Source organism: Saccoglossus kowalevskii, chromosome 9, assembly GCF_978046115.1.
Source record: "Saccoglossus kowalevskii chromosome 9, keSacKowa6.1, whole genome shotgun sequence".
NCBI classification, from domain to species: domain Eukaryota; kingdom Metazoa; phylum Hemichordata; class Enteropneusta; family Harrimaniidae; genus Saccoglossus; species Saccoglossus kowalevskii.
In genome coordinates this window covers 35,317,747-35,343,376 of record NC_140649.1, presented here as the reverse complement: position 1 = coordinate 35,343,376, position 25,630 = coordinate 35,317,747, and the positions used below count along the sequence as shown (strand labels likewise).

The 25,630-nt window shown below is 36.5% G+C and overlaps 2 protein-coding genes across 3 annotated transcripts; both read left to right on the top strand.

Annotated features, from left to right (window-relative positions):
• Positions 1-1,277: 1,277 nt before the first annotated feature.
• LOC146739174 (uncharacterized) lies at positions 1,278-25,630 on the top strand. 2 transcript variants are annotated; one of them, XM_085503841.1, is made up of 2 exons: positions 1,278-1,337; positions 24,574-25,630. In XM_085503841.1, the coding sequence occupies exon 2, from the start codon at positions 24,589-24,591 to the stop codon at positions 25,222-25,224; it is 636 nt and encodes a 211-aa protein (XP_085359967.1). In that variant the 5' UTR covers positions 1,278-1,337; positions 24,574-24,588; the 3' UTR covers positions 25,225-25,630. The 2 variants fall into 2 exon arrangements, with proteins under 2 accessions (XP_085359967.1, XP_085359966.1); XM_085503840.1 differs by lacking the exon at positions 1,278-1,337 and adding an exon at positions 16,783-17,270.
• Positions 10,877-13,228, top strand: LOC100376775 (beta-1,4 N-acetylgalactosaminyltransferase 2-like). The gene has a single exon (XM_002734831.2). It carries the CDS (start codon positions 10,965-10,967, stop codon positions 12,591-12,593), a length of 1,629 nt encoding a protein of 542 aa, XP_002734877.1. The 5' UTR covers positions 10,877-10,964; the 3' UTR covers positions 12,594-13,228.

Sequence of the window (25,630 nt, the reverse complement as noted above, 5' to 3'; positions counted from 1 at the left end):
TTGTCTCATAGATTGCCTTAGGATGTTTATACCAAAAGGGACCTAGAATAATTTATAAACAAGCAATTTGGCTTGATAATAGTTGTTGTTGCCATACGAAAGCCGCGATGTATGTATAGTCCAATGCGAAATGTGTTCGATGGTTTATTATTTCTTGTCTCCAAACTCGAGTACCGAACACTGATTGGATATCACGGCAATCACGTGATGCGAAACGGGTTGGCTTAGTAACACAGGTTCATACGAGATATTGTATTCAAAATAGTCGTTATTGAACTTGTGTGAACCGTTAGTAAGCATATACAAAGTGCTATGTTGGTCACTAGATGTACTCATAATCTAATATCGCGAGACAAGATATTTACAAAATATTTTTGAATATACCAATAACTTTGAGAATAAGTAGGTATCCGTTCATAATTCGGAGATTCGGATTATACATTATTATTAGTAGTAGTAGTATTATTACATTATATTACATTAAGGTCGTTCGTGGTCATTTGACCTAGTAAATAAAGACAACAATATATCAATTTTTTGTTTCAACGGTTTCGCTAATTATTAAGTTGAACATATTTTGGCAAATTTTTATTTTTTGTATCAAATATATTTTTTGAGGAACAACTGTCTACGAAAATGCAAAAAGCAGAAATTACTCATTAAACACAAAATAACACTGGATAATGAGTATGATATGTTATTCCCTACATCCGGAATATATTCGAGCTAAAATATCTTAAAGCTTGTTGTGCACTGCAATACTAAATGCATTACAATTAAAACAATATAAATATTCGTATTTCATACTTGTTTCCATGGTAAACCTCATCGGTGCCCACGAATTGTCATTTACTAATGTAACCAACAAAGTTGCGGTAATTGTTTTCCATTTCTACTTAGTATGTGACGGATGGACTTAAATTTATTTGTTTCTCTTTAGGGGAGACACTTGCACACTTACGATGGGCTATAATGCATAGTTAGACCTATCACAATTACTTATTTCATGTTCTCGCACCCAGCATTCATGATGTTAATATATCGAACCCTCGAATGGTTACCACATGTTTCATACCACATTCTGCCATTGGCTTTGATGGTGAAACTTAAAATAAATTCTCCTCCAATTGTTTTGTTTTTTTCCTAAAATAATGTGCACCAACGTTCACATGTCTGTTACTAATATACATTTGCTGGAGAGATTTTTATTCGAAAATCAAGCAAAACCTAATGATACGTGGAAATTTATAGAGGGCGATATATTCAGGAAACTGTTTAAAAGCACTTAACCCTTCAATTATCCCTTACTCAATGGGGAGTATACACATGATGTCAAGGTACGTTATACACATAACAATCACTACCCTTTAAAGTATTCAATTACTCATCAGTGAGGAAAAACACAGTACCGAAAATACAACATCATGAATCGGTATGATTCAAACAAACAACTCAAAAATCATAGGCCTTCTCTAAAAAACGATAACGAGGGGAAACAAAATAGACGAATGGCATTTATGACATAGTTAGGTCTTGTTACTACTTATTATTATACATCTGTCACCGTAATGTTACGTTACAGCGTGCCGAAATTTAGCGGTATTTTCATCCTACCATATGAAAAAATGCGAATTCTAAATATGGAATGATTTCGCGCGTAAGCGCCCTCTAATAATAAAAAAAACATGGCTGCCACCAGGCTGATTCCGTTCTAAACTTTTGCGATTTCGACATTCCCATGATGTATCCTTGGAAGGAAAACATGTATAATAATAAGTTTATTACGAGGATACCTCAAAGTATGCACTCAGACAGTGCATCGTCTTAGTGGCAAACAGCACCTTACACAGTAAGAAATTAAAGTGTCTTTCAAAAATGCATTGTCCATTATTTGTAGGCTATCATCATAACTATAGACATATCATTTGACATATCACTAGGTGGGACCGCAATCGTAAATCAGTTAAGAAAAATATTTCTGATGCAAACAATCTGTTTAGATACAATTTAGGTGTAACATCTATAGGTTATACAGTCTCGTTGTAAATCTACTGGGCCATACAGAGTCTGTTGACAAGCTGTTAACGGAAATAAACAATACATGCTAATCTGGCCTGACAGTATCGTCGACGTTGTATTGTTTTGCTTTTGTGTTTATATCATGGAGAATTTATTCCATTGTATGTGTACTACTCTCACTGATCCCTATAGACTGGGATTACGACCGCAGTAATTTCAGTTATATATAACAAGTATTGTGTTTGCTGACTCATTCACTGTAGTAGCGTACAATAAAACGTGCGTGTGAAATTTTACATCTGTTATTTTGTTGAAATATTTTCAATTATTGTTTTATTATTAGTCATTACACAACATCTATTTAATTTTATAACACTGACATCGGCTTCTGATTCTGACTGTCAGTCTGTAACTTATCCCTACCATGAAGTGTGTGACTTTCGTCAGGATTGTGATAGCTCGATCTCTGCCGTCGCTTAGCAACAACCTTATTTTGGGATTGAGCTATTTAACATTTGTTCCATAACATAATTGACTCCCATGTGCGAAGCACAAAATGGGAGTCTTTGCAGTTAGTGTGTCTGTATGTGTGTGTGTATGTGTGTATGTGTGTATGTGTGTGTGTGTGTATGTGTGTCCGACTGTTCCACTGCTATCTCAAGAACCATACATCGGTTTTTGATGAAACTTGATGCATAGATGCTCTGGGCCAATGCGCAGATTTGATTAGGTTTTGGTAAAAATCCATGCTCGTTAATTACCTAATTTGCATGATAATTAGCTAATTTTTAGCTGTTCTATGACTGTTCCACTGATATCTAAAGAACCACTCATTGGATTTTGATGAAACTTGGTACATAGATGCTCTGAACATATGCGCAGATTTGATTAATTTTTGGTAAAAATCCGTGCATATTAATTACCTAATTTGCATGATAATTAGCTATTTTTTAGTGGTTCCATGACTGTTCCACTGATATCTAAACAACCACTCATTGGATTTTGATGAAACTTGGTACATAGATGCTCTGAACTAATGCTAGGTTTTGATTAGTTTTTGGTAATAATCCGTGGATACTAATTACCTAATTTGCATAATGATTAGTCAATTTTCGGTTTTTCCACTGATATCTCAAGTACTAATCATCACATTTCAATGAAACTTGGTACATAGATGTCATACGACACTGCACATACCTGATAGTTTTTATGGTAATATCAGTACATATTAATTACCTAATTTGCATAATTAATTAATTTTCAGCATTTGATATAAGTAGTTAGCATTACATTTCAATGAAACTTGGTACTTACATACTCAAGGACTATGCAGAGATTGATTGTTTTCGATAAATATTTGTGCATATTAATCACCTAATTTGCATAATTAATTAATTTTCAGCTTTTCCACGGGTATCTCAAGTACTAATCATCGCATTTCAATGAAACTTGGTACATAGATCCTTTAGGACTATGCAGAGACCTGATTAGTTTTAGGGTAAATAATTGTGCATATTAATTACCTAATTTGCATAATTAATTTTCAGCTTTTCTACTGATATCTAAAGTACTAATCATCACATTTCAATGAATCTAGAATTATGCAGACCCAATTAGTTTCCGGTAAATATTTGTGCATATTAATCACCTAATTTGCATAATTAACCAACTTTCACACTGATATCTCAGGTACTATACATCACATATCAATGAATGTACATGGATGCTGTAAGACAATAGACAGACCTGAATAATTGTGGGTTAAAATCTGTACATATTAATTACCTAATTTGCATAATTAACCAATTTTAAGCTTTCACACTGATATCTAAAGCACCGTAAAAACTCCAAAATTTCGACCGGTTTTGAATAATTGGTGTTAGATATGTGACGTGTTTTTAGAGTCAAAATTAAGGTGCATTTTCGGACGGTCGAATTTTTCAGAATAGAAATCAGCAAATGAAAAAATGGGGATGATAGACAGTGTGCTTCATTAGTTTTTAAAAAATGCAATGTCCGTCAATTGACGTAAACTTCCTCATGTTTCACGGTAAAAGCAAAGGTCGTGGCCGAGTTGTAACTCAAAATCTAAACAAAGTCATCAATCAGTGAGTATTATGACAAGCAAAACAAAACATCAAGACGCGGAGAAGAGGTCAGCACAAAACTAATAGGTCAAAAGACAAAGCTGTCTAGCACTACCTAGAAAAACTTGCGAATGTTCGAAGTACAGGTACCCATTGGACAAAAGATGCATGGAAGTTTAGCAAACTATCTCCCCGACCCAGTGCAATGTATCCGGTTAGAATCAAAGCTCACGTGTCCCTTATTTGAGGGACCAAATTCTGCCGTAAATTCGCCCTTGGATTAAAAAATAAAATGGGATTTAGGAAAATAAAATGGGACTTTTAAGGTGTATTTTGGCGTCATTTTTCGGACATTTCAATTAATCCTGCCGGCTAAAATAGAGTCTAAGTTTTACCGTAGTCATTGACGTTTGTCTATTCAAGAGTACACGTGTATGATTTTTATCGTGACTAGCGTGAGCGGGTAAGCTTCCTTTCGAGAATGAGCTGTTATCGCTGTGAACAATGTTAAATTATTCTTCAGATGACCAGTTTATTTTTTAAAAACAACTAATTTTTTTATTTAAAAAAAATCATGCCGTTTTCGCATCAAAATCCAAGCCAAAATATCGTACTACAACATCAATCTCTTCCGCATTGCGTTCAATAACATTAACATATTTAAATAAGCTATGGTAATTTGAACACGTTGGCATCATCCAGCTTTTTGATTGGTTAATTAGCGATTTGACCTATTTGACCTAAGAGAACATGGCGGATATCCTACAGCATCAAACGTTTATACGAGACCGGAATCATTCGCTTACGATGAAACTAAGTTGACTTTTATTTGTATTTCATAACCATTCAACAAATTTATTTTGTGTACATTATTATAATCACTACTGAGTACAGTAATAATCAACAATTCAGAAACGCAGCATGCCAAGATTTTTGTGTTCGTTTTTATTTGAAACTTCGTTTATTTAGAATATATTTTCGTTACCAATAAAATAAAAATCTCTCAGTCAATCAGAAACCCGGATTCATGCCTTCGAGGAAGGTCCCGTTTGAACGCTCACATCGTTTTTTCTTTTCGTTTGGGGGAAAACTAAAACTGGTCGAAATTTTCGAATAAGAATGAGTCGGCAATTTTTAGTGGAGTCGAAAATTTTGAGGTAAATAAAACACCGAAACCCGGCAAATAAACAGACGGACGAATTTTTAGAGTGGTCGAAGTTTTTGAGTTTTCACGGTACTAATTATTCCATTTCAATGAAACTTAGTACAAAGATGCTCTAGGACAATGTACAAACCTAATTAGTTTGGGGTAAAAATCTGTTCATATTAATTCCCTAATAAGCATAATAATTCATAATTTTTTGGTTCTAATCACATTTCAATTAAACTTGGAGACATAGATTTTCTGTTACATTGCGCAGACCTCATTAGTTTTACACTCAAATCTGGTCATATTAATTTTCTGATTTGCATAATTAGTTTTCAGCTAAGTAATTTCGAATTATATTTAATGTGTCTCCAATACTCTCAGCACATGGGAGTTCTTTCTAAGCTTTCTTTGATTTATAATGCATTCATTTTGTCTGTCTATTTGTAAAAAAAACAATATAGAGGCGCCAGCTTTGACTACATGTACGTGATCAGATTGAAATAAAATGACGTAATATTTAAATTAAACTCACTTCACAAACGGCCGTTTGAATATCTTACTCATACTCTATCACGTGTGTATCATGTGTTGTGATGTTTATGTAATGGTGTACATAGTTTTCCGTTATTAATTATAATTATATTAATCGTTTTTAATATGAGGCTATTCACAAAAATTATTTTCGAGTGCATCACAGTGCGACGCCCGATGACTTAAATTCAGGTATATTACTGGATATGTACCAGTGTACTGGCCACATTTAGTTTCCAATCACACAGTCGTACTTCTTCATCTTGAAACACTATCTATGCACCTGCGTATATAGTTCGTAACTACCTAGTATTTATGATACACATTAAGGTTAGCACCTTGAGAAAAAATCAGACACATAGTTCTGATTGCAGTAAGCTAGCATATGTGATCTGACAATTACCTCTTCGAGACAGCCTGAATAATAAACTATTGCATTACTCTAATAAGTGATCATCACACAAAAAAACATCACAGTTTTTATTTATACCGACGTTTCGACAATTCGCGTGTTTAATCGTTTATTCAGTTATGTTTTATTTCCATTAATTTTTGCCAGTTGTTTGACCCTGATGAGGGCAATCTGTGAATTGTCGAAACGTCGGGTAGAAATAAAATCTTGAAGATCAAGTTCTGGTAGAACTACTATTTCTTATTACCACTATATTAACCACTTGGTGTGCTCCCGTACTTCTATGAAGACTTCTAAAGTTGTAGTTGGACAGACTCTATTTTTTTACTACTGTATTTGTGTACCTTCAAATCTACCAATTTTGACAGAACAGTTTTGTTTTCATAAAAGATATTGCATTAAATCTTGGATGATCAACTAGTTCATCCAGGTGAATATCTAATTGCAATCAGACGAATAGTGTTGTTGCTTTAAAAAACTTGTAATTATTTGTTAAAGTAATTTCCTAAATGACGTAACATTGTACTGTATTTTGTATGAACATACTTGGTTGGTTACATAAAATTGGCGCTCGCTGATCGTTGGTGTTGGTTCGGTGGATATTAAAGCTGGAAGGTCGTTACCTGCGCAAGCGCGGGAATTAAGTCCCCATCGACGATGAAAACACATGTTAAAATGCAAATGTCCATGGGTAGACGCTTGTTTGTAAACAGTGACCCGCTATGGCCACTGACGTATGGCCATCTGACATCATAGATGCCGATGCACATAAGTTTTCTAACAATTGCTTTGGCTGAGTGGGAATCTAGAGAATGACAGGATATCTATGTGGGTAATGTAATGTGAGGATTGATAGCCGTGATAGACGTATCAGTATGGCGACTGGTGGCGTGTCAATCGACATCAAAGACGGATCACATTATCCAAAAATACCTGCACTAAATGAATCATTTTCAATCGATGACGTGAAAATTTTTAAAAATTAAGCATTGACGGGGTAAAGTCATTACACAATATCAAGTTTTTTGACTGAAACACAGTGCTAATGAAAAAAAGAAAACATTTTTAGGGAATGCATGGAAGCTGAATGAAGATGGTGATATGTGGATAAGGATATGTGAATTTTAAAACATGGAAAGATGATGTTCTATCACAAGAACCATTGTGGTTAACATTTTTTTCAACAACACTTTTCCTGAAGGGAAATCGAGGGTATAAATGGGGCAAGATAGAAGCAGCCCAAATTAGTATGTTAATGTGACCCAAGCTAGTAGAATCATGGATGATGCTCTGGAAAATGTACCAGCTACAATGTTTGGAGGCCAAACTGTGACTCTGAACACATCTCAGTAAAATCACTTGTCTTTTTGGGTGTTTGATAACATAAATGTTGTATTAAGTCTCCAATGCTTGTTTGTGTGTATAGTGACAATAATATAACGATGTGCGAAATGAAACATTATGTATATTGGGTTCCCTTTCCTGGATCTCATGTTCGTGAATATTTGACAACAATAAAACGGTTTGTGATGAAACGTGCACACCGCGAAAAACAGAAACAGAAATATATGATAAATATATTGTTCTTTTTGTATGTATGTACGTATGTTGCTTTTGAGATTATACCATACGTAATGATACGTCACTTTGAACTTGGAATGCATTTATGCATGCTTGTCATCACATAATTTCAAAATGGCGGGTTTTATCCAGAGCGTCAAAGCCAGTTTGTCAGCACGTGAAGAAAGGAATTGGGATCTACTTTATATAGTTATCATACCACTCTTGGTCATTTGGCCTATTCTTTAGACGGTTTGTTTATTTCTGTAAACATTATGATCTTATGCAGATTGTAAACCCGTCACACTTGTATTCATATGCAGAATGTAACCCACAACAGCAGATAGAGACTCTAACAACTAAGCCATAGCGAATGGGCAATGAACAAATGGCAAAGCATACATCTTTTGTTTTTATGTAAATTAACATACGTTCAGCGATGTGCACAAACAGTGCAACCGATTGCTGAATCTTTCAATGTCGTCGTCTCCTCATGGTATAAGACTGAAACACTTATCTGAAAGTCTAAAGATATAACCAACTGTTTTAGTGAAAGTCAAGTAAATTGCACGAGGGCGCTAGCCACTAATTAACTGTAGTTCTACAGTTACTAATAATTAGTAAGATCCGGTCCGGTAGACAATTTCATCAATAATGGGCCAACGAAAACTTAAATTATTTTCATTTTACCACCCGACATACGAACGTATCAAAAACAGCACTGGCTTGCATTCATTTTTAAACTAAGAAGTGTGTTGTTGTTGACCTATTAATAACAGAGTAACAGTGCGTTCCCTGTTTGTTATTTCTTTTTTTTTTATTGGAGATTGTATTTAAACGTTTGTATTCATTTCAAAACTGTTCGAACAATGATGGGTTGTTGGGTTTTGGAACTACCGGTAATGGGAGTGAGAAAGATAAACGTTAGTTTACTTAGAGGCTGAGTTTAGGTATTGAAATTACCCATAAGCACTTGGTCCGATTCTTGGGATTGCGTAATTTCTCTTTAATATTCTAAATGTGGTTTATTTTTGTTTATTAGATTTTTTAGTATAAGACATAATCGGGTTATGAAGCCTAATTAAATTGAACAATGCTAGAATTAAGTTTTAGCAATAACAACTTGTAAGACTATCTGTTCAATAGCTTCCACTGTAAATAAAATTGTTTAGTCCGATTGTAAGAAATCACAAATGTTAGATTTCAATTATACCTCAAGCAAAAGATTTAACTTGCTTAATGTATATTCAATCTGCTTATAATCAAAACATTCCGTAATTCGTGATGTATGCATTGTTCAAATATTTGTAATTTTTCAGGAATTATAGAAACAGTATGTGCTAAAGCTTGTTTTTATTGTACACAAATGGGAGTTTTTACGGTAACATTTGGTATAAGGAATATGAATTTGCCGAATCCGTGGATGATAATATGAAACTCATTAATTGTGTTTAATTAGTTTTACTAACCAATAAAGAATAATTAGAATAAATAATTATTAACTAATTAATAAATTATTTAAATAAAAATTTTCATAAATTACTTATACATACATGTTACGTATACTTAAATGTGCGTTACCATCACACTTTGCAGAAATTGTGCATTACAGCAAACATTTGCAACATAGTTGATAGGTATTGTATGAAACATATCCTATGGTGAATAATTACTTGTATATATTATATAGCTATATGTATAATGAAAACGCCCTACAAATATAATCCTAAGTTTGCAGCATTAGTGCAGTATTAAGTAAGATAATTGTTTTTGAGATGTTTTAATGTTAGGAGTATTCTTTGTATAAATCAAATATGTACGGCGAGGCTGCCACTGAAACGTCGCATCCGGTATCGCTGCAACGTGTTTCACTCTGTGAAAAAACTCGACGCGTGCTACGCCGTTGCTCATCTAGAACGCTCTAAGCTGAGTCTAGTTGAGAATATAAGGTGATACGTTCCTGAGAAAGTCATCGCAGTCATTTCCATGGTACGGCATTTTACCTGGCGAGTGGTGAAATAACTTACGTTTGATATTTCGTCAATTTATTTCAATAATGTTATACTTTTAAAGATTGAGCGATTTGCACAGATGAAACACGGCAACCATGGCCGAAAATAACATTTACTGTGCATTTCGCAGTGTTTTTTTTTCACCAAACAATCCGCAATCCATGTATAAGTATGTTATGCTATTTAGTAATTCAAACTTTCCATATATCGATAGTAACATTCCTACTTCACCAGCTTATTGACTTTCTATTTCACAGCTTGTGCGTTACTCAAGAGCATGTTTTAGATATTCAGACTTCCTGGCCAGATCTCGGCTATTGACTGCCAAGTTGACTTGATGTGGTTGTTTGTCCAGTAACCTTGATTTGACATTTTTTCCTGACATGACTTTGGAACATCACGGCGGGTGTGACATGTCAGAAGCAGTATGACCTATCAATCTCCTTTATGCCAGTTATCACACGACAGTGTACACCGTTTTTTCCCATGATTCCATGCATTTTTATTTGCAAGGTTTGAGCTAATATAAAGAAAACATAGAATAAACGATGCTGACACCCACACACACACACACACACACACACACACACACACTCAATTTAAGCAGTATCTATTGATGCGAGTAATACACGTCTGGCACCATATTATGCTCACTGATGGAAACATAAGTATATAACAAATGTTTCAGAACCACCCTACCACAGTGTGAATGACATTAATATCGCTTTAAAACATTAACGTATTAATATCAATGACACCCTTTACTCCTATGTTATGGTAATAACGACAATAATCCAGTGCGATTATTGAAGCAATGTAGTGTATTCCCGGACAGCCATAATAAAAACAAATGACGCTATTTTCTCTTGTGGGCTGCACACATTGTTCCACTACTAGACAAATGGACGGGTGACAATGGGAGTTTTTACATAGTAAATATAAACAGATTCTACCTCCCTATCATTCCATACACGTTTGTGGAGTAGGGAAAGATATGTGTGCGAGTTTCTAAACACCACACCCCGCCACAGCAAACATGAAGCACTGCGCACGCGCGCATAAAAGCAAAATGTTGTCAAATTGATGTTACAGCACCTGCATACTAATATTCACATCACGCTTACTGCACACGAGGTAGTAATCTGTGTGAGTGTTTTGTAGGCACATTGTATTAAAGCACGATTTGTGATAAAATGGGGTTGCTTGGCGGATCGTCGAATCGACTGTCTCTTTTTGCTATCAGAGTGATTTTACCAATAATTGTCATTGTGTATCTGGGTTCTGAAATTAGAAGAAAATATCATCGATATCCAGACGAAGAAAAAGTTATCACACGAGATTGCAAACCAGACGTTGTTGCTATTACTGATGATTCTGGGGAGGACGCTATGAACGAAATGGTTTCAGTCGCTTTTAATGGCGACAAACACGTCACTGCAATGAAACAGGAAATGCTGCGTGAACAAATGCAGATTGGACGATTAAGGTGTAACTGTCCAGAGCCACCAGTCTGGTTGCAGCCTGTAAATAAAAGACGAATTGTAGAAGGAAAGAAGTGGGAACATGAGAAGAAAAAGCGTCTAGAACCATTGTCTGTCTGCAAAGCGATGTCTCCATTCAATTATATCGGAGGTGGTATCACCGTGGATCCGTATCAAACAGTGCCCATCATTGGATTGTCACTTCATCCAATTGTAGATCAAATGTTACCAAACTTGAACACAGATATTACACTACAAATAGCATCTGTGAGGAAGCTGGGAAAACCACGTTTAAGCAAGTTGATAACTCCAATGATGTTAGCAAACCACGTCATATCCGGTGAAAAGACGTTTGAATTGAGAATTAATTTGAAGCAAAATATAGAGCTCTTGAAAAGAATTCTCAACAATAATATTCTTTATTCCAGTGATAACTATGAGCTTGATGCCCGTGATAAATTACAAATCACATTACTGAATTTCACAGCTGATATCTATGTTCGCATTCGGAGGGAACCATTGCCAGATCTGTACGATCCTGGTGAAAGAAATTCAGTCATCGATAAAGTCACAGTCATCACTAAAACATTTGAAAGACCAGATGTCATTGAGCAGTTTGTTGCTAGTGTTCACAAATACTACCCAAATATAACAATAATAATTGCAGATGACTCCGAATTTCCAAAACCGATCAAAAAGGACAATGTTAAATACTTCGTCATGCCTTTCAGGGAAGGAAGTTTTCCAGGAAGAAACCTTGCCTTGAGTCAGGTCAGAACAAAATACGTTGTGTTTTTAGATGATGATATGTACTTTACGAACAATACCAATCTGGAAATTATGATGGAAAAACTCGAAGATCCAAATATTGACATGGATATAAATTGTGGTGAGGTAAAAAATCTGGGAATACTCAAAGGACTTCGACATATTGGTTACAATGATACACAGGGATATTGTAATCTGGGACCATTTTTTCCGCGTAATAACATTGTACCTGGATACCCACAGTGTGTATGGGGAGAAATGTTCATGTTCTTTTTCATGGCTAAAACAGCAGTTCTCCGTAAAATTGGTGCATATCCACAGATTGTACAGGCGGCCCACGAAGAGGCATGGATAGACACGATAGGAAAAGCAAAGAGTGCTTTTTGTGGCGACAGCTCTGTGTACCACGTACACGGTAAAAATGCCAAATACGAAGGGTTTCGGAAGGAGTCAAAATCTGTGTTGTTTTCTGATCCAATCGCCCTGTTTGAAAACAACATGTGCTACTGGTGGAGTTTTTACGAATTTCCAAAAACTGGTAAATCACTTAAAATCAAGAGTCCACTCAATTAACAGTCAATTCTTGTTACATAATTTAGATTGGATTATAGCGTCATTGTGGGATAAAGTGTCGTCTTATTAAAATCCTGTGAGAGACCATGAAAAAAGCAATATTCAAAGAATTGGGGTTCGTTCTTGCGAAAATAAAAAACACGATAATTTAAGACACATATATCAATGCAGTCTTAAATATACAGCTGCAAATTCAAATAATTGTATCAAAAACTGAACAAGCAGGTAGGCTAGCTCCGCTAAAAAACAAACATGTTTTCGGCTTTTGTCATAGAAGAACATGAACGTGCAGCTAACGTCGATTTATAACTAAAACAAGGAACCCATATACGAAGGACGCAAAGAACGTTCAGTCTTCACTTTACTTTATTAATAGCACTTCTTCTTTTGCTGTTATCGTTATTATATTCATGCAAGTTGACCCTTTAACCTAGATTTCGTTAAGATGACAAACTTTTTATTTCCGACAGTTTTGCCATTATATTTTCTGGATTATTTGATTGAACTCAGCATTTACAGTTCAGTCTAATTTCAAAGTTGCGTTCGAACTTATGTTGATACAGTGCAACAATGACGGCGCCGGTGGTCTCTCTCCGTGTGCAACTCAGCCAAAATAAAATGCTTGTTCATTCCAACACTGTTATTACACTGTTATTATTCGATTGAATGTGGTATCATAATTTTTGGATTGTGATTGTATTTTCTAGATTTTTTGATTGACCGCAGAATTTACAGGTCATTCAAAGTTGCGTTGGAATTACGTTGGTATGGTGTAACAATGTCGGTGCCGGTGATCTCTCGTCGGTGCGCAACTTAGCCAAATTTAAAAGCATGATCATTTGAATACTGCTATTACAAGCTGGTAGAAAGTAACACATTGAGGGCGGAAGTATCCAAAAATCAGTTTTGCGGCTGTTGTCATGGCGGCGGTGGGCCAGGATTTTTTCCAATTAGTGACAGTATAATAAAAATAATAAGCTTTGTTCGAGTTTTTTTAATCCGATAATTGTAGGGTGAGATACATTTGGCGCAAAGGTTTACAAAGAATCAACATTTGGCTGTTGCCATGCAACGATTGGTCATGATTTTTTTTCTGATTTTACCACCTAACTAGAGTTAAGGTGTGACTGGCCTGCCAAGTTTGAACCAAATCCGCCGAGCCAAAAAAATCACAGAAGCGTTAAGCCGTCCCTGGTGAACAGTTTTTCGGTAATGAAGAAAGATATCAAAAAATCAAATAGTAATTGGTACCCACAATTGAGCTGAGTAGAATTAGTCCGAGGTCCTAAATTTGTAGGAGATACATTTGGCGCGAAGCTATTCAAAAATAAATGTTGTGGCTGTTGCTATGACAACGATGGACTAGGATTTTTTTCAGAATTTACTTACTAACTAGGGTGGAAGTGTGACCTGCATACCAAGTGTGAGCGAAATCGGCCTAGCCAAAAAAATCACAGAAGAATTATTACTTGAAAACACTAGAAACACACACAGACACGCACACACATTAATCAAGTGATTTAATGGCAATCCCAGCGGAGCGGATCGCCAACACACACAACAAAAATGATTTAAGGGCAATCCTGGCGGAGCGAATCACCAATAAATATTGTGTGTATAAATACTCATAGCAGGTAATAAAAAATATGATAAATCTGGCACACCACAAAAAATCCCTTGCATACGAAAATCTAATTACACGTAGAACATAGAACACTTTCCAACTCAGCAGCCAATCAGCGATGGCCTTATAGTTAGATGACAATTTTGGTTTCAAAAAGGAAAGGGTTCTGACCTCCATTGATTCTATTGTGTAGTGGGCTGAAAAGTCTATCCCGTCGTAGGTGTCCTGCAGAGATGTCTAAAAGACTGGAAAGCTGTCTGTATTTCAATAGCATAGGCACTTGATTCAAGATTTTACTTTAGAAAATGGAATACATCCAAAAGCTCCGTATTTCAAAACATGGTTATAGTCGAAGCCGTTGGAGTAAAGCCAATCAAAACTGTTAACTTTTCCTATTGTGACAAGTGTTCATGAAACATAATAGTTATATTCTTCAAATATTCCTTATAGAATGAGGACTTGGTTAAGGACATATGAACTATTTGTTAAATTCTGGTGCTATGCCATCACATTTGAACGTTTTTACTATCGTGAGGAATCTTAGTGGTGAGGCTAGGAAACTTGTTTTGAATCTACCACCCAATCAGCAGAATCCTTAGTCAGTTTTTGACGAGTTATGTGGTGAATATGATGCTGCCCGCTGCTCCGTAGACCATATGGCTGATTTATATTCATGTGTCCAACACACTTATGAATCTGTTCATATGCAATTTCACTTTAAGCTAGTTTGAGAACCATTGAAGAAATATAAAATTGTGAATGTCCACTACCTGATTGTGACTACCGCCTCACTCATCTGTTTATGCGAGGACTGCATAATGACAATGTTTACAATCGTGTGTACCCGATGCAGCCATAAAAGGAGAGCTACAATGACAGTCATGCCAAAGGAAGCACAGAGTCAACCTGTAGTAGTACCATATAGTAGTAAGGCAGTTGAAGTGTAAACAAGACGGTGGTGCAAAGTCTGAGTTGTTGAATGACATGAATGGCATGCAGTCAGGAAGAGCAAGCAACAAATGCTGGCTCTTGAGCAGCCAATAGAGGAGATGACTTAAAACTTCAGCCTTGTACGACATATAAGTGTAAGGCTACACCGATTTAATTTTATGGATGACATCCGCGCGCGCATTAATTTTCGCCTGTTCTCAAAAAAAAAAAAAAAAATCTCCGACGACGAGTCTCCACAGATCGGTTTTCTGTTCGGAACTTGCCGACTCATATTGTCGCAAAGCGCCGACTTGTCGTAAAACTCGTTTTGGACTACCTCAAAACCAAACTCCGCACAGTTAGATGCGCGTTACGTAATGCGCAAAGACATATGGGAAAGAGATTGCCTCAAAACATGCAAATTTTGCCATAAATGATCCAACATGGCGACCACACCACCAAAATACGTGAGCATAAAAGTTCAGAGGTGAAACGGAGGGATTGTTGTAGACTGGTACGCAATTGACGTTGGCCAGGGAGACGTTTACACAGCTATACGAGAGGTCGGTAGCGGCAAGCGAGTTTCGCCCAGACAACTTTGAGAACATATTGTCCAGAGTGGCTGTCCCGCGTTTCTTCTGCAATGATGAGAGAAATGGGAGAGGAGTGGAGGTGTATGGTGGCCTAAAAGTCGGTCAGGCGACAAATCAGTTCGGTTGCTTTGTCCGCATTGAAGTCGACAAAACTGCAACGAAAGCAGCAGAAGCTCCTTGGCCGAAGTCCCTATTTTTTTCATTTTCTGATTCAGACAATTTGCTTGCACACAAATTCAGTAATATTTTGATCATATGACCCATTTTCATCAAGATACATGTACATAATTTTCTGCATCCAAATTTTTGTTGACTCTGTTGGTGTTTTTTTTTCCAATATCGAGCCTCTTATAATTTGTTACATAGTTGTTCTAGAGTAGTTCTAGAGCATTTGTGTCTACACTTAGTCTATCTGAAGTGTCACTTTAAAAGCTGTAGTTTGAATGTCAAAGAATTTCCAGGTTGCTGTTGACAAACTTATTTTTTAATTTTTTTTTCAATACAACACAGTAAGTTTTTCTTTATTATTGAGTTGATGTGTATGCCTTTGGCAAAGCTGCCTTTTCAAAATCAAAAGTGATGATACCTGTGACAGTAATACAATACGAAATGTGTACATCAGCATGTGCCTCCTACGAATTAAGACTTGTTGTTTTTCTGATACACTGTGGTTAAATTCGTAATAATAGCTCCGTAGTCCTGTTGTTTTAGCAGCATTTTTTTTGGCCGATTTTTTTTTTCGCCCTTTCGCGTTAGTTTGGGGGTCTTCAGAGGATGTCGTCCATAAAATTAAATCAGTGTGGCCTAATTTAGATTATCTTGCTCACCCAGTGACCCTAGTTGCACTGAACCAATTACATCCCAATAATTGTTGGAAGGATGGGTACATCAGTTGAGGCTGTGTTGAACTAACTAGATGTAACCATGTGTAATTTCTATGCTAGCGAAACATAGTGGATAAGTTGTTTTATGAATGATCAGTCTAATAGAGTTATTATGGTACATACATGTACAAGTTGTTGCGTTATGAAATAGTTCTACACTTAGCAATCAAGGAGCGCATGTGATGCGGCTTAGAAAATAGTTCTGATTGTATTGTGCCATGCCCAGTGTTTATTTGTTACATTTGTGAGTGACCTATTATTTGTTCTAATTAATCTGTTTATTCTGCTTATTATCACGTGATTCATTCACGTTATTAGTCAATTTGAGATAACGGGTCGCACGCTCGCGGATTGACAGAGGAGGTAAAAAAAGGAAAACCATGCAGGACAGGAGGATTCACTGACGAGGGGACACGGGAGGTGAAACGGAAAGTCGCTGACTGAAAAGAGCACTTTCATCACTGGAAAGTTGCTGAATTGAAGTTGTGGGTACTTGAACTGTGAGACGGCATCACTCCGAATTGGATCGAACGATTTTCCGTGAGACTACTTGTCTGCGAACCCGGAAGTGGCAGTTTTGCTGGACTGGCATTGTTTACATGAGAAGTTCGCATTCGCCCAGAAATCATCTATGAATGACATTGCCGTGAGTACCTCTTAATCACGAAGATTATCAATGAGTAACATTACCTAGCTGCGGTTCCGTAGCTCTTTGGTGCGACCTACAATCGAATTTCGCCCTAACAATTTCATTTGGACGTCTTTTTTTTAATTTTGTAGTTGTACGTCGAACATAGAGCTACGGGATCTATCACAGTTTAAAAACAGAAATCTGGCATACGTAAATTAAATCGCTTTTGCTTTCGATTACTATGGTGTGACGTACCTTTATTGTGAATTGATTGCTGGATGAATAACATACAAACTTTTGTTTGCAATTTGTGTTTATAAATAAGCAATAATTTGTGATATTTTACAATTACCGCGGAAACCAAGCAAATTACGAGAAAACGGCAGCCATTGACATCCCACACTCCCTAGCACAGAATAAATGTAATCTCGTTTGGCGGTCATGTGATACAGTGGTGGAAGAATAAAATTCACTCTTCCCGTTATTCTAATTGTTCCAAGAAAGCAATCACATACAGTATTTATAATTGTATGATTTTTGTTTAATAATAGAAACTAGTTGCATAAACGCAATTTATCTACTGATTTCGGTCACGTGGTACAAAATTATAGGTCTCGCGTAATTTGCTATAAACTCTGGAATACAAAATGGCGTCTTTCGTCTTGTTATTTTTCTGCGACTCGGTGTACGGTAAATAAAGTCAATTTTTTATGACCACCGTCATCATTTCACAGCGCAAATAGGTTCTGGTCATTGTTTGGAAGTAAATAAACATAGTGAGTACTTTCGAAGGTCTTAAAATGTGATTTTCGCGACGACCAAATTTGGCATGTGGATTTTAACCGGTATTCAGTCGCACAAGGCCCCATAGCCCTATGGGCCGGCCAGAGTCAGTCACGTAAATAATGCGGTCGGCAACATAGGGCTATGATTCCACAGCTAAACATTACCGTGAGTACCCCTTAGTTTTAGTGCGTCTATCGTCAACGAGTGACGTTACCGTGAATGCCTCGCGCCGTGTACGTCGTCAACAAGTGACAGTACCGTGTATTCCTCATATATATACATGTACTAGTATATTGTGTATATCGTCAATGAGTGACATTACTGTGTGAACCTCTTATCGTGAAGAAAGTGAATGAACAATCTACGCTCCGTTAATCTACTTATGAAGATTTCAACGAACGCATGGTCCAGACTTTATTTAAGTTAATATACCCTTCATCAACATTGCTCTACAATACACGAGTAAATACATCTAGTCCATGTTCGTCAACCCGTGTGTGTATTATTTGCCGAAGTCGATCTAGAGGCCGGAGGCTATGCCTGAAGTTGTTATGAGTGCGTGACCGTTATGTGTGTGACCGCGCGGGAACGTCAACATTGCTGAACAACGCGTCGTGACATTATTACCTTAGCAACACCTAATCACCGCCCGGTTGTTAGGAGATCGTGGACATTGTAGTGAACTCTTGTTGTCAATAATTGGTATATTCAGATACTTAGTGGACCCTTGTTTACTGTTGACTGCTGTTAATTATTATTGTGCATTATTGCAAACTAAAGTGTATGTTGAAGTTCCCCCATATTATCACCCTGTACAGGAATCCATTTTCCCTATTTGCATGCAAGGTTGAATAAATGCTAGTGACCTTTGACATATATCATATTAGTCTTGTTCTTGATCAATCATTGTGGTGTGTGACGCTTCATTGCATTAGTTTAGTTATCCAAATATCACATCGGTCGCCCTGTGCTACGTTTCTAAATTAATTTGGGGACTAGTGTCTTTTGTCAACTTGCTGACCAGAGAACCTACCTTACATAGAGTAAGAGCGAATGGTGTGAAAAATAATCCAATCTAATGTACACGGTATCCCAGAACGAGAGTCTTCACTGACATAATTCGGTCAATTCACATCATCAGTTAGGGTTGGACAATTTGATTTTTGAGGGAGGAGGTCAGCTCAGTGAAAGGCAAATTATTATTTTTTATGTGTTTGGAGATTTTTTTATCAGTAGGTTTGCTTGCACTTTTTCAGGAGTCCACCATATCCAACATTTTTTCCATCATCTTCAACGGAGATAGCAAAGACTTGTTATTTTACTGCCAGGTGGGATGAATTGGAATTTGATAAGTGTTGGTTCCTCAGACCATCATAAAACATCCATTCTCTCTTTCCATATCTGAATACTGAGGTGTAATGGCCAATTTTAAAAAAGTTACTCCATGTAATGTATACCTATAATAACAAAAATTCTGATATTTAGATTTATGAAGCGAAAGTTTGCAGATAGCACAAAGCTACTAGTTTAAATACAATTTATGTTTTCTACAAATTGCTGTTGATGTGCAAAAACTGAATAACTTCATAAACTCACATTTCTCTATCCAGTTTCAATGTCCTCGACAGATATGATACACTTTGTAGGTGGTCAGACCACATATCAATGGTCAGTGGCAGTATTGGGGGAGTGGATGTGACAAATCTCCTTTGTCGGTACTTCCTTAAATCACTACGCTGGATAGGTTCACTAAAAAAATGATAGAAATCTTGCATTAAATTCCACAAATAAAGCAATGTCATACATGAACCATACATGTCATGATATACAATATCAAATGCATACAATTAAACAAAGACTCTGTAGAATTTGATGCATCAGGGATCACCTTCCCACATGGTACTTTACATTCGTTAGCCCATCTGTCCAACATTCATCTGTGGCACTGCATCAAAAGAAATAAAATTACATGTATATTCAGAAATATATGATACCTAGCTCCTAACTAATACTGCATTTTTGTCAAGTATGTGTTGAAAATATCAAATAAATTAAATGGTGTTTACATTATAGCAAGTACATTGTACTATATAACTCACCTTAAGACAAGTTCATGTGATATCATATTTGTCACTCTTGATGGACAGTTTTCTGAAATTTTTTTGTAAACAGCTCTTCTTTCCCTCCCCATACATCAATGGTAAATGATTCAGTTGTGTATATATATTGTTAACCAATGTTGATAAGTTTTATTCTCATTCCTTCCATGGAGTATTCACCTCCTCATTTTGGCACAGTTGGGTAGTTATATGTATTTGGTGTAATTGTTGTCAATGAGGCTGTATCATCAATTATGTCATCAGTACTAATTTGGCTATAAACATGTTTGGTGATGATATCTTTTTTCTGTTGTACTTTGAAGCCTTTTTTTCATTACTTCTTTCTTGGATATACCCATGATTTCCATTAAATAATTATTCAGGGCTGCTACACGCAGATTTGAATTCTCTATGAACAATATCAAGCCAATTTAAATCTATTGCTGACTTCTGATCCTGTTCTTTACTTTCTCTCTGTCTCTCAATTTTCTTTGCACATGCTTTGACTGCCAAATCATATTTGTGCTCTACTTCTCTCATGACCACCTCTCTAAGATCTTCCCCAGTATATTTTAGTATGAATTGAGTCTTTTGTATCATTTCCTTTATTTTGTCATATGTATTGTTCTTGTCAATTTTAATTTCTTTGCCATTTTCACACTTAACTTCAATAATTGGATCTCCAACTTCTGCAAGGATCTTATGTAGTTGTACACTTGGGCAAAAATCATCAACTTCTCTATGAAGGGTGTCACAGAAAGCCAAAAGATCCAGTCCATACAAGGCTGGTAAGTTTCCTTTCAGGATTTCATCATTAGTTGCATAATGAAATCCACTTTTTTCTCAGCAGAATAACGAGGAACTGGTACAAGTACTCGTTGCACATGCCCCTCAATACTATTCCAAGCATGGGAACTGTGTTGTTGATGAAATGTACACAAATTGTTACATGCAGATGAAATACCCTCAATACAACAGTCATACACACTATAATGTTTATTAAAAAAGTCTATTTGTTGACTATAGTATGCACTACCTGCACAAGCGGCTGATATGGCTACTGATGATGCTGACGAATACTTAAGCAAGTATATCTCATCAAAAAACATTAGCTGGTGTTTTTCATATTGAGGTGTATATGCCGTTATGTTGGATTTCATTGATTTGTTTCCATCAATTCTTGAAGCAGCTTGGTTGGCACAATTCCTACCAATTGCAACTTTAATATCCTCATCATACCCTCTGCGTTCTTCAACACTCATAGCCAGCTTTTCAGATCTAGTAGCTTCTTTAAAGTTAGCAGGTAGATTACAGTGTATGAATCTGCCATCCCCAAGAGCTTCATTTATATCTCTCATTACTTTTTCAACAACATGCACCTTGCTATCTCTGGAAGCAAAATGAAACCGCACTTGCATCAAGAGATCATTTAACTGAAATTACTCAGAATTTCTGATTTTGACAACCTTTTTTTGCATGACACACCAAGACCACCATTTGAACTCTGGATATTGATTGGTTTGTGTTTAGGCAACTTCAGTGAATCTCCCTAAAAGTAATACAACACTGAAATGCATGTCTATAGATGTCTTTTATTTGACTGGTTGTGAGAGCAGTACAATTATATATTGTATCTTTGAGCTCGGTTGCCACTGTTGACAGAAATGTTGCCAGCTTCTTTATCACTGCTGCCACGAGTTTCTCATCACCATACTTTTGAAGAGCAGTTTCTATTTCAACCATTCGTTGAGTTAACACATCCAACCACATTGTTTCTCTTTCCTTGTGATCACCAGGCTAATTAATTCGCTGAAAATCCTGCTCTACTGTCATCAGTTCAAACTGAAATAGTGAATCTCTCAGGAAGATTAGATCAGAAATGCACAAGTTTGGTAGTGGTAGCAGTTGGTTATCTTGTACAGGTACCTCATGTTCCTCTCTGAAGGAATGTCTCAACATATACAAGTCATTTTGCCAATTAGTTGCACTGCTTGGATAGCAGATTTTGGGTTTGCATATTACTACTGGCTTACAGTTTATCAATTTCAATTGTCTGATTCAGGAACTTCTTCCTTTTCATGGATTAATATGACACCAGGGGATACATAGCCCTCAGTTTTAGGAAAATCATATGCTGGTGCATCAAATAGTAATTTTCTTATCTGTTGGCTGCACTGGTGGATGTACAAGATTAGAAAATCCCACAGATGTGCCTGCTCGTATCATCCAGTGCTCTCCGCATTATATATTTTCGCAGGTGTTTGTTGCAATTTCTGAAAGCAAATCGTTCATAATTCCGGGCAAATGCACGGTTATAATGAATATTCACATGAGCACCTGCATAATTTTACTTTGTTCCAAGGTAAGCCCATGCCTGTCTCCCTCTATGTTGCAAGCTTTGACGAGACCATGTATTTTTTGGTTTGCCCCAAGATCTAACAGTTTCACTGGATTTTATCAGACGTTTTACTCCCAGCTTTTTCAGTGCTCTATTGGCTATGACTAATAAGTCTTTGTTGTACAGTCGTCTGTCCCTACCAACAAATACAGTGTTCTGTGGACCATGTCTCCTTGAATGTGCTTCTCCTTGCTCACATAACACATCAATGATATCATCTTCTGCCTTTCGGTCTATACGAAACAAGCCCTTGCCTTTCCCCTTCTGTGACCACTTTGACTTCTTCCACTCTGTTATCACATGCCTTCTAACATTTTTTTTTAAACTGTTGTTGACCTGTCAAAGATTATAAATTTTTTAAGTGCTCTCCATGTACTTCAAAAAACTTTTCCGCTGAAATGTTATTTTGGGTCATCAGTCTCTCAAGCCTATCAACAATATTGCTATACCTAGATTCTGCAGTCTTGTCTGCATCTATATCTACTGTTGTCAAATCATATTGAACTTCTTCCATTTCCTTTTTGACTGATGCAAAGAAATGTTCATTAGTACGAAAGTTATGACGTACGGCAGTTGAAGACATTATTGATGATAAAATAAACAACTCAACACATCGGTCACGTCTTGTGGACTGCAACAAAAATATGTCTGACTATCTCCCATATATGATACGTTGTCAGTATATATTACTTCACAGAATTTGTCTAGTGTCTGGAGAAGTGAAGACTGGTCAAGAGGTTTATCAATTATCATGAGGTAGTTTGTATTTCTTATAGGTACCATGATCAGTGGTAATCCCATTGACCCCATTGGAGATCGTTGAAAAGCTTGTAGAGAATAATGTTTGCGGGTAGTATTTTGTTTCTGGCTGATCATTGCTGAATAGTCATCGTAGGCATCTCTGACAGTATTAATTCCTCATAAACGAATCTGACTCATTATTTTATATGCACCCAGTACATGGCGTGATGAAGGATAAGATGTACTCACTTTTTGAACTAATCTGTCCCATACTATATCTTCAGTTTCATAACATACTGATGATTTCACATGTTTCAAACCCAGTGAAAGACACATATTAGCATATTCCCTTCTGGAAGTATTCAGATCCTGGCTGCTTGATTGAACATCCATGGTGGCTGCCATTTTCATATCACGGGTCATGACCTCGAAAGTCACATACTTTTCATGCTCAGCTCAGCTGTTTTATTTTTAATGCTTTATTTTTAAAAACTGTGGTACCATTCCCCTGTTGAAAAACATACGACCATTGACCTACATATACAGTGTTGAAAAGATGGAGGTCAACAACAATGCTGGGGCATTGACCTCAAGGAAAGTATTGAATCATTTCTTGAAAAATGTGATCTTGAGCAATATCTAGCAAAATTTATTGAGTTTAGTGTGTCTAAAGTGGGGCTTCTTCGGGACCTGGAGAAGGAGGACCTAGAAGAAATGGGTTTAAAGCCTGTTGAACGTAAACGGTATTTTAGATTTTGGCACTCTAATAGTACCAGTAGTAGTATCAGTCTCAGTCAAAATACTGAAAGTGAAAGTGTTCCAAAAAAGTATGTAAATGTACCACTAGCACCAGGAATGTATAAATCTGGCACGTTTAAGCTTGCTACTGGGAATGGTAGCAAAACGATAGCATATTCGGAAGAGGACCTCACGGTAAATAATAAATATATTTACAATGTTTTAAGGAGCATAGCAAATTCAAAACTATACTTATAATAGTTTTACATTCATATTATATTTGTGGTCTCGTGGACCACATTTAATATGTGAAAAAAAATGATAATAAAAATGTTGTTTATATAGAAATCCAAAGTTTTTATCAGGATGTAGCAATCACTAGTTTATGAATTTATGAAAATATGTTTAAACATTTATACAATAGTTTATTTGCTACATGATGGAAAACTGATATTGAATAAACATATGGAGAGGATATAAATTGACCCATCACCCTTTCACAATGAGTGTTATCTTGATAATGTTTAATATTTTGTTATGTTTCTATTGTCCACAGAGAAAATACCAGTGGATGTACATTCAAACTCCTACCAAACCTCAACACATTATATCCAACAGTTTTTGCTACAGTTTGTGCAGTGCTCACGAAGGTCGTTTTACTGTGAAGAGGTCATTTCATGATTGGGCAAACAGAGAAAGAATGAACAGAGAGAATATGCTCTTTGAGATAGCAACAGCACAAGAACTACAGAAGATAGAACAAACCTTGAAGCTTTCTCCTTATCAGCAATCGAAAAACATTGAACGTTACTTGCAAAATACAAAATGCAGTGCTCAGTTCAAGAGAATAGCATGTTTAACACCTGGAAGCTCACTCTTCATCAATCAAAAAGAAAAATATTATGATTACAGTGAGAAAATTATCTATGCAGCAAAGTGGGCCAAGAAAACTTTAGTCCAAAAACAAAAAAAAGAAAAGAAGAGAAAGTGGGCATCGTCCCCACATCCTGTTACAAAGCAACAAAAGATCACTGACATTGTAACAAAAATGGCTAAAGGGCAGGTGACTGCTACATGTACTAAAGTGACTGATGACAGTGGAATGGTTGGTGTGAGTGAGGTGGGTGGTGATAGTGGAATAGTTGGTGAAAGTGATATGGTTGGTGTGAGTGAGGTGGGTTGTGAGAATGAGAGTAGGTGTGAGTGAGGTGGGTGGTGAGTGTGGAATGGTTGGTGAAAGTGAGGTGGGTTGTGAGAATGAGATAGTAGGTGTGAGTGAGGTGGGTGGTGAGTGTGGAATGGTTGGTGAAAGTGAGGTGGGTGGTGAGAATGAGATAGTAGGTGTGAGTGAGGTGAGTGGTGATAGTGGAATGGTTGGTGAAAGTGAAGTCGGTGGTGAGAATGAGATAGTAGGTGTGAGTGAGGTGAGTTGTGAGGGTGGAATGGTTGGTGAAAGTGAGGTGGGTGGTGAAAGTCGGATTGTAGGTCAAAGCGAGATTGCTCGGTAAGAGTGTGATGTAAAACATTTGCTGACAAAAAATGTTTCTCATTTATTTTATTACATTTTATTTATTTTATTTATTACTTGTTTAATAAAACATGGTTCCATACAA

Coding starts and splice junctions, on each gene's coding strand:
- LOC100376775 (XM_002734831.2), top strand. CDS start 10,965: ATGGGGTTGCTTGGCGGATCGTCGAATCGACTGTCTCTTTTTGCTATC.